At 44.0% G+C, this 10,765-nt stretch overlaps 1 protein-coding gene across 1 annotated transcript; it reads right to left on the bottom strand.

Moving 5' to 3' along the window:
* Window positions 1-6,813: 6,813 nt before the first annotated feature.
* Window positions 6,814-9,117, bottom strand: LOC133925559 (uncharacterized). The gene is made up of 3 exons (XM_062371447.1): window positions 8,743-9,117; window positions 8,263-8,624; window positions 6,814-7,412 (listed from the first exon to the last, which is right to left on the bottom strand). The coding sequence occupies exons 1-3, from the start codon at window positions 8,917-8,919 to the stop codon at window positions 6,965-6,967; spliced, it is 987 nt and encodes a 328-aa protein (XP_062227431.1). The 5' UTR covers window positions 8,920-9,117; the 3' UTR covers window positions 6,814-6,964.
* Window positions 9,118-10,765: the final 1,648 nt, after the last annotated feature.

Raw genomic sequence — 10,765 nt, 5'->3', positions numbered from 1 at the left:
TTTTTTGCCGATGACGCCAAGAGATTGTAACTTCGGATTACAAGTTAGTCAGGTATACGCTGTAACTCTGTAACTGTGATGAACAAACATGACTCATTTGCCGCTATCTTGTCGAATTTGCTACGGTGGGATGTGAAAACTATGCAGAATTTTTTTTTATATAGATCAAAATCCCTCCCCCCCCCCCCCCCCCCATATTAATTACTTCAGACATCAGGCTCAGATTTAGGCAGAGGCAAAACTTGGTAGAACTAGAGTGGTACATTGCTACCAGACTAAATCAAAAAATTTAGTGGTAATTATCTTATTTTGGCTATATGTGCACTAGAGTAAATTAAGTTCTATAACTAATACTATTTTAGATTGTATATTTGGTATCATTATCATTTAAGTGATAGCTTCGCTCCTGGTTTAGGCATGAGCAGAACAGCACAGTGACTGGTCGACCCCAGGTATCTCTAGTTGTCCCATGGCATTCGTGCTGCAGCACCCACCTGCACTGCACCAAGTTGCTGCCTACCAAATGCCAATTGGCATTGAACCACCACTGCCCGCAACAGGATTAATTTGGTTGTGCTTTCTCATCAAGGAACAGCGGGGCCAACATCCTCGCGCTGCACCAACCGTTCCAGCTCCTCCTCTGCTTTGCGATCCAACAACTAGATCACTGCATTCAATATCCGCACTTTGTTACATAAATTAAGTTAAAATATGTTTTGATTCATATATGATAAGTAATTAATAATGGTGTTGATTTAGTTTGATGATTTTAGATTGTATGTGTCGGTGTATTCGGAACCAGGGGTCCCTAAGTTCCGAGACCAGGCCGTCCATCCGCCACATGTCACCACCCTGCAAGGTAAGAAGAAGCTAAGTTCCGGGAGAAGGTGCTCGGAGCCGTCGCCTCTGGTCCTCGAGCATCCCAGTTCCCCGATGATCCGCAGAGCCCAAATATCGGGAGAGAGCGCTCGGGGCTGCACGTGGCAGCCCTCGAGGACTCGGTTCCCCGAAGGTCTCACCCAAGTGCTCGGGAGAGAGTGCTCGGGGCTGTACGTGGCAGCCCCCGAAGACTCGGTTCCCCGAAGGTCTCACCCAAGTGCTCGGGAGAGAGTGCTCGGGGCTGCACGTGGCAGCCCCCGAGGACTCGGTTCCCCGAAGGTCCCACCGAAGTGCTCGGGAGAGAGTGCTCGGGGCTGCACGTGGCAGCCCCCGAGGACTCGGTTCCCCGAAGGTCTCACCGAAGTCCTCGGGAGAGAGTGCTCGGGGCTGTGCGTGGCGGCCCCCGAGGACCCGGTTCCCCGAAGGTTCGCGCAAGATCATTCGACGACCCGAAGGGTCCCATCGTCGGGGTGTCAGCCAGTCAAAGGCCCAATGCCACATTTAATAGGCACGCGCGGCCTGACATCCTGACATCCTGACATTCTCAGCTGCCCACGCCCCAGTGTCAGACCCTGCCATGCACTGGCAGGGGGGCGTGGGTCCATTAAATGCACGGGTCCCGTCCCGTTTCATCCGGGTGCCTCGGGATAACGTTGTCAGAATCGAAGCGCTCCGCCTGCCACCCTGCCCTGGCAGAAGAACAAGACAGGGTGGGCGCACCGGGCACCTCTGAGGCTGCCCGGTGGGCCCCCTTTATGGCGCCCGAGGGCTTTCACAGTGGCGGGTGGTCGGATGCGCGCCGCATTTCTCCACCGCCCATGTCACTTCGCCAAGACGAAATGATTACCCCTTTCTCCGTGGCACCTTGGCATTCGCATCCCCTCTTTCCCATTCAGGATATGTTGAGGTCGGCGCGCCTATAAAAGGAAAGGATGGAGAACACGTAAAAGGGACCGGAAGTGTGTGAAGAAGAGGACGCAGACGCTCGAACCAGCTCAAGCCAAGCTAGAACACGAGAGCCTCAAGCTCTTTGTAAACGGCTCTCCCCTTGGAACCAGATACATCCTTGAAGAATTCCCTTCAAGGATAAATATAGCGCTCACACAGGAGTAGGGTGTTACGCCTCCGTGCGGTCCGAACCTGTCTAAACCCCGGTGCACCCATTTTTCTCGCATTAGGGCGATCATCTCCCACCAGCCATTGCATTTGTTTCCGTTCCCGCTTATTTCCCAAACAAGCTTATCCAGGATCATCCCCCCGGCCGAATCTCTAAAAAGGGGTCTCTCGGGATCCCTGCGACAGGAGTTCACCCTCCGACAGTATGGGTATGGTTATGTGCTATAATTATAATCACAATCTTATATTTACTAATTAGAGGCTCCTTTTGATGCCTCCATGTTAATCCTAAGAAATTCCTAGAAAATCTCATAAAAAAGTAAAACATCCAACCGTCAAATTAATTGATTGACTAACTGTGACCATAGATCAACAACCAGACGAAACAACATAGAAGATTAAAAAATAAATCATAGAGTCCAGCTCCAAGACTACTTATTGCCTTTCCTTTCCTTCTCTTTTTTTGTTGCAGATATCATTTGTCCAACAAGATTACATTAGCAAACTCCAACTTAATTACGTTAGCAATCAACACACTTTTCCAAATCAATTATAATCAAACATTACAAAATTAAAACAACAAAACCAAACATATTACGGATTATCACACAAAAATAATATCAAAGACTTTATAATGTATTTCCAAAAAAAATAATATGAGATACGGTGACGACATTAAAAATAATAATAATTTCAAAAAATCAAGAAACAAATAAAAATCAATTTGCATAACACATAAAATGAAAATTATAAATTAGATCTATTCACAAATAATAAACATGATTCCAATATTATAAATAAAAATTATATTTATATTTTATATTACAATATTTAAATATAAATAGTTGATGTATCTTAGCATACAATCATTATTAATACAAATATCTATAATTTATCCGTAAGCTAAATTTCTAGCCTGTGCAGTCGATCGGGTTGATGCGCTAGTTAACTAAAGTTGTAGAAAAACAGAGTTGGCGTGTTTATGACTAAGTCCAGAAAAATTGTACACATCGAATGATCTGGTGCTGAAGAAAATGAACTCGCTAGATGATACAGCATTCACATGTAGTACACGTCGAAGCATTTCAATGAATAAGCAAAAATTAAAGTACACGCTGGATGATCCGATGTTGGACATTAGTGAACGCTAGAGCTTTTTTTCCAGAGAGGTTGCAAACTGGATTTGATAGACTTGTATATGCCGAAGGGTCCAGCAATGTGCAGGAATGCACGTCGAACTATTTTTCGCAGAGAGGATTACAAACAGCCGGTCTGACAAGTTGAACACGCTAGATGGTTCGACGCTTAGGAGGAGTGAACGTCAGATTATTCGGAGGACACAATTTTTCTGAGAGGTGTATTGACTGAGGATTTTGATTATGGACTAATCTATAATAGGTTTGAAGATATATATTTGCTTGTCTTATGGTATGTAGGTGATAGATACAACTTAGCGACTGATGACAGGGAGATCGGGGTAAGCGGGGAGCTTGGTGTCACACAATCAAGAGAGCCGAACAGAGTCAAGGTGATCCTAGATGTACACATAGAGGTCAAGCAAAACGTGAGATGGAGGATGGAGACGGGGTGTTAAAAAAGTCAAGGGAAAAGGATAGCGGTGCAAGTGACAATGTGGTCTGATGGATCGGGAGCGGGAGAATCTTGCCGACGGTCAAAATCGGAAGACGGAGGACACATGTCGACATCGAAAGACTTGCTTAAGGTATAAGCAAGTACTGTGACTTACGCTTTGAGAAGTGTGCAAGACGGTTTCCCGGTTTGATCGTAAAGACCGCGGGAGTGTGGAATGCACGTGGCATCATTGAAAATCTTGTATCGAGGCGAGGCTAAATCATGAAAACGTCACAGCCATCCGATGGACGAAGAAAAATTCAGATGAAACTACCCCCGGTGATAGATGAGAGTACATTATAAGTGAATGACAGTTTAAGGACGGGATGACTTAAGAGTTAAGCTACATTTCTAGACCTATAAATAAAGGGGTAGGACTGTGTGGGAAGAGAGAGTCAGCCATTACAGTCTTTGGGAGTTTTGAGAACCTTCCACTTGTATTATATGGAGAGGGAGAAATGAGTGCTTAGCCTATATTTAGGTGAGAGTTTTTATGAGAAAAACACTTTATAATCTACCAAAAGAGAGCGTTCATCTGAGCTTAATGAAAAAAATGTTTTTGCATATGCTTGAGTTCATCTTCTTCTAGTCTCCTGCTTTTGGCTCTCATGTTTTTGGTATTTTCTTGTTGATTTTCGTTTTCCTTGAGAGTTGTTTGTTTTGGGTCATATAAGAGGTATTCTTCTTGTTGCTAGAGGGTGAATCATCTCATATGAGTTGATCTTGAACCATCTTAACCCACTAGTTGATGATTCTTTCGACATAGGAGTTCTTTATTAAGTTATTTGATTCTTAGCGCTACAACTTTTAATATGGTCTTAATCGAAATCTAGTGTTCACATTTATCTAAAAAGAGCGTTGGTTTTTGAAATTCTTATAATTTATTTTTTGTCTCTATTACTTCTGCATGTGGTTTTAATGTATGTTATGTTTAAAAACAGAAAAAAACCATTAATTTTGATTTTTTTTTATTAAGATACCTATTAATTTCGATGTTGGGCATTAGTGAACGCTAGAGCTTTTCTTTCAGATAGGTTACAAACTGTCTCTGATAGACTTGTATACGCTAAAGGGTCCAGCAATAGGCATGAATGCACGTCGAACTATTTCTTGCAAAGAGGATTACAGATGGCCGGTCTGATAAGTTGAACACGCTAGATGGTCTGACGTTTATGAGTGAATGCCAGATCATTCGGAGGACACAATTTTTCTAAGAGGTGCATTGATTGAGGATTTTGATTATAGACTAATCTATAATAGATTTGGAGATATATATTTGCTTGTCTTATGGTATGTAGGTAATGGATACAACTTAGTGATCGACGATGGGGAGATTGGAGCTAAGCGGGGAGCTTGGTGCCAGATGATCGAGAGAGCCAAACGGAGTCAAGGGTGATCCTAGACGTACACATGGAGGTCAAGCAAAACGTGAGATGGAGGATGAAGACGGAGTGTTGAAAAAGTAAAGCGAAAAAGATAGCGGTGCAAGTGACAATGCAATCCGATGGATCGGGAGTGGGAGAGTCTTGCCGACGGTCAAGATCGCAAGACGGAGGACACACGTCGACATTGAAAGACTTCCTTAAGGTTTAAGCAAGTGGTTGTGACTTACGCTTTAAGAAGTGTGCAAGACGGTTTTCCGGTTTGGTCGTAAAAACCGCGGGAGTATGGAGTGAACGTGGTATCATTGAAAATCTTGCATCGAGGCGAGGCTAAATCATGAAGACGCCACAATCATCTGATAGACGAAGAAAAATTCAGATGAAACTACCACTGGTGGTAGGTAGGAGTACATTATAAATGAACGATAGTTTAGGGATGGGATAGCTTAAGAGTTAAGCTATATCACTAGGTCTATAAATAGAGGGGCAGGATTGTGTGGGAAGAGAGAGCCCGCCATTACAGTCTTTGAGGGTTTTGAGAGCTTTCCACTTGTATTATGTGGACATGGAGAAATGAGTGTTTAGCCTATATTTAGGTGAGAGCTTTTACGAGAAAAACACTTTATAATCTACCAAAAGATGACGTTTCTCTGAGCTTAATGAAGAAAGTGTTTTTGCATATGCTCAAGTTTATCTTCTTCTAATCTTCTGCTTTTGGCTCTCATATTTTTGGTGTTTTCTTATTGATTTCGTTTTCCTTAAGAGTTGCTTATTTTGGTTATATAAGAGATGTTCTTCTTATTACTACAGAATGAATCATCTCATATGAGATCTTGAACCATCTCCAACCCGCTAGTTGATGATTCTTTCGACAGCTAGTTCTTTTGTGTTTAGAGTTCTTTGTTAACTTATTTGATTCTTAGCGCTACGACTCTTAATACGACCTTAATCGAAACCTAGTGTTCACATTTATCTAAAAAGAGTGTTGATTTTTGAAATTTTTATAATTTATTTTTGTCTCTATAGCTTTCGTATGTGCTTTTAATGTACGTTATGTTTAAAAACAGAAAAAACCATTAATTTCGAAAATTTTACTAAGATACCTATTTATTTCTTCTAGTCACATATGTCGATCCTTCAGGTACGAGCGATTCATGGTTGTGGTCCAACTAATCGATTCTTTTCGACATCAGGCAGGGCTACTCTGGCCCAAAAAATGGCTCGTCAGCGCATTTTTTTAGTGCAAAGACTGTAGTAATCCTGAATCCCTTCAGGTATCAGCAACCTGTCATTAGCACAAAAGCTGGGAGAAAGCACCAAGTGGAGCAGCAAATTCTCAGCCAAGGAAGGGATTGCACAAAGGTGTCACAGGTAAATATTGCAGCATGACAGGTGACGACAGCCACCAATTGGGCAGAGCATTGTATTTGTACCAGCTTCTTGCATGTTGCAAAAGACAAAAACCCTGTAAGGCAGCTGTAATGAAAGTGGCATTTTTTTGAGCGGGGTATATAGGACACACATACTTATCACATACTCACGCACCACACACATGTGCGCGTTATCGGACTAATTTCGGACAGGGCAAAGCCCCGGATGGGAACGCGGATCAAGCCAGGGGCTCGAACGCGCGTTGGTGGTGCTCACACCTGAGCGAGCAACTGTCCAAGCAATCGCTCGTTCGCTAATGGAAGTGGCATTTGGTATGGTAGTACAATGCATTGAGGCTACAATTTGAGATGGTTGATGGAATGAATGAAGTGAGAGTACTCAAACGGCTGCAAGGACAAAAAGGGGGGCGAGATCCACAGAAGGCTTGGCTCACGTTTCATATTATCATATATAAAACCTGTATGTACAAGGACGTCTCTCTGTATGTACTCACTCTCGCTTTGAGTATTAACACAAGGCCAAGAAAACTTGATACGGTTGGACCCGGACCCGACGTTACAAGCTCAGCAGCATCCTTTCAGAATCTCAGCAAGGCCGGTGCGCTGCTCATCGGTCATCTCCTTGGGGAAGACGATCTCAAACTTCACCTTCAGATCGCCCCGCGCGCCTTTCTGTTCGACGATGGGCATCCCTTCACCTCTCATGATCTTCTCGTATCCCGGATAGATGATCTCATCATGAAACGAGCAGCTCACCTTCTTGCCATTGAGAAGCCTGAATGAGAAGGACCAACCGGTGAGCGCGCTCACCAGCGGCACCTCGGCTTTCAGTACCAGATCATTGCCCACTCGCTTGAACGTCGGGTGCTTCTTCTCGGATATGGTAAAGATCGCATCGGCGGGTAGGCAACCCGGTCTCTCATCCCCCATGCCTTCAAATATGATTTGGTTCCCTTTCTTCCACCCTGGTTTCACCAGGACCATCTGACTCACCTCCTTCTTAACAATTGACCTGTCCAAAGCACGAGCCAGTCAGCGAGTGTGATTAGTCTAGCAATAGCAATGCTCCAAGAGTGAGTACAAGGAGGACGAAGGAAGCTCAGGAGTCACTATCTCTGAAACCTCCTAGGCCACCACCCTCACATGTAAAAACTAAAAAGAATTATGAATACCGTGTATCGCTCAAAGGACCACTTCTTTGCTAGATAATAGATCCAAGCTGAGGTATTAAAGGCCTCCAGCAAACACGCATACACATATGTGGCAAAGAAAGCATCTTGAAGCCTTACAATTATCTCCTCAAGATAGGATCCCTAGCACTTAACCCCGTTCAAAGACATTGTTATCATGGTTTGTGTTAGGTAGGATAATCTTGCAAGAATAGCATAGATACCCGCAAGGGGAAAAGGCTCACACCAAAGGGCACTCGTGTAAAGGTTTCATGGCTATGTTCCAAACTAAGCTAGATATTCCACGGACAAACGCAACCAGTAAAAGTAGTCACCCCACTGTAAAAAAGAAGTGCTCACGCCATGACATGGAAAAAACAGAAAGCGATTGTGCTGGTGTACTGTTCATCGAGCATTTCCGAACAGTGCGGAGAAGTGGGGGCATAGAGTGGAATGTATGTCGCCGTCAGAATGAATTTTGAATTCTTGCCTACCCTCAAGTTTCCAAGCATCGATTCATTGTTAAATCTGAAATTCATATCAACACTGTTCTGCTTTGATTAAATTATTATTTTTTCGTTAAGAAAAATCCGATGACAATCGATAGCTCGTCGGATTTCCGGTAAGGTTTCAATCAATCTTGTTCATGGATTAGGTGTAGCCGCGTCAAAAAGAAAGGAAAAAAACAAGTACCCGTTCTTGGTGACGACGTCGCGGGTGAACTTGACTTCCTTCTTGCAGCCGCGGCAGAGCTCCTCGAGGGTGCACTCGAGCTTGCGCTCCAGCGGCGGCGCCTTGCGCATGATGGAGCTGGAGAAATCGGCGAAGGCGCGCCGCCCGCCGGAGTTGCCGGAGCTGTACACCTTCTTGAACTCCCTCGCCGGCGTGCCGGCCGCGCTCCTCGTGCAGAAGTCGTCGCTGCGCGTCCTCTCCATGCGCGCCCCGACGCCGGCGCCGAGGTCGGCGCTGCCGAACGCCCCTCCTACCCTCTCGCCCGCCCGGCCGTCGTTGCACACCCCGAACACCGCCCTGTTCTCCTGCTGGTCCAGGAGCGCCTGGGCAAGAAGCCGAGAGGCGAGAACAACGTCACGACACGGCACATCAGTACATCGCATTGCACAATTCGCAAGAACGCACGCACGCATGCCTCGGCGGAAATGCCATCGCGCTCACCTCGTAGGCCTCGGTGATGGCCTTGAAGCGCGCCTCGGCCTCGGGCTTGGACGACGGCGGGTGCTTGTCGGGGTGCCATTTCTTGACGAGGATCTTGTACGCGGCGCGGATTTCCTGCGGCGAGGTGTCCTTGGGGATGTTCAGGATCTTGTGGTACAGCTCGGGCGGGTTCCCCATAAGAGGGGACGGGAAGATGTTCTTGGGGGCGGCCTCAGAGCAAAGCAAGAAGCAGGGAGAGCGGAGCTGGGAGGGGAGAGAAATTAGGAGTGGTGCGGTGGGTGGTTTAGTGGCAAAGACAGAGGGAGGGAGAGGGTGAGAGCACAAATAAGGAGTGAGCGAGAGAGCAATGGCTTTTATGTAGGGTCATTTATTTGAACTGGTTTATATATAGAGAGAGATAAATGGAAAAGAAATTATGAATTGTGAAATGGAGGGTACCAATGGTAGTACATGTGGGGCCATGGAGGGGCATGAGTGTGAATTGTTGGCAATGGACATGGACAAGGACTGAAGGGGGCAAGAAGAAGAGGAAGCCAAACGATGTGATCGTGTGAGATTTGTAGCTTTGCGTTTGCACTTGGGCCATTCCAAAATGTTAGTAGTAACTTTGAAGCAAGGTAGCATGAGAAGAAAAGGTTTCCGATGTTAGTGTTGATATTTGTGAAATGAGAGAGTAGTTCTTGACCCTCGGTCCCGTTCATGCACAGCATAACTGCTTCCCCTCCAAAGTGCTATTTACAGTAGTGACGTAGTCTGAAAAAACAGGAGCAGCAAATTAGTATCGTCTTTATATTGGAACCAATATCTAACTTTACCAGTAGCATTACTATTTTAGCAGTGTACAAGTATGTACACAAGGAGCATGAGTGGGGCTTGGCTCACCCTAACACTAGAAACTGTTTCCGTTTCTGTTTACTGGGATAACCTCTTCATCGCCTTACTCGCGTATTACCCCGAAACTGTTTCTTCCTTTTGTCCCCTGTCCTCGCATCCAACGCCATTAGCCTCCATCTTACCTCGTTTTCCATTCGCTCATTTAGCACATTCTCCATTTAGTGTAGGCGCGTAGTTGTATAATATTGAAGTATTAAGTATCTATGGTGAAGTAAGGGCGTGTTTGGTTTCCGATCTTCCTCATCATGGCGTAGCAGATGTCTAAAATCTCGAGAAAAAGTTTGTTTAGTTGATTAAATATGCTGTTGTAATATAGTTTGATAAGTGTAAATATACGTTTTCATCCTGATTCAGAAGTGAAACTTGATTCGAGCTTTACTCTGTGACCTGACTTGACAAATATAGGCTCTGTATTTGAAATAGGAATCTATTTGTATAACTTTTACATACTAAACATACATTTAATTTGACTAATTATAATTTTTGACTTTTTCAAATCAAAATATATTTTACAAAGATGGAGAGAGGGAGCACTAGAGAAGGACGTGCATCATATAAAACTAGCAGGTGATGTCAATGAATGGAAACATGTTCTTTTGAACAAATATTGTTCTCCCTCCGTTCTCTGAGGCATAGATGTTGTGGAGTCTACTCCAGAGACCAGTGCATCACTTTTATCTGCATGCATCATCTCTAATATTTAAAACTTTTATATTATTAGATTCATCATGAAACAAACTTTATTAGTATTATTTTTAAATATCTATAAATCTTTTTAGAAAAACGGACAGTCAAATTTGATACAATAAAATATGGTGACAAGTAAAAGCAAATAGAGGTATTAATTAATTATGTAGAACTCCATAAATATACTCTCACATAAAGATCACTACTTCTACTTTGATGCTACTAATAAATAGAGTAGATCACTCCAAGCCAGAGTGCGTCTCTCTGAAAAACAGCTTGGTACGATTTACCTATCACATTTTAAATTTTGATATTTATGATTTAAACATGTAAGTGTTTTTAACGGTTTTATTTATATAAGTGTGATGCGTATAGTAATAGTGTGTGCGCGTGCGTGACCTAATAATCTTAAAAAAAACAGCTTACGGTCGAGGAGAGCCAT

The sequence above is a fragment of the Phragmites australis genome, chromosome 1, assembly GCF_958298935.1.
Source record: "Phragmites australis chromosome 1, lpPhrAust1.1, whole genome shotgun sequence".
In the NCBI taxonomy this organism is placed as follows: domain Eukaryota; kingdom Viridiplantae; phylum Streptophyta; class Magnoliopsida; order Poales; family Poaceae; genus Phragmites; species Phragmites australis.
Note: the sequence above shows the minus strand (reverse complement) of the source record. Positions and strands in the feature narration are given on the sequence as shown.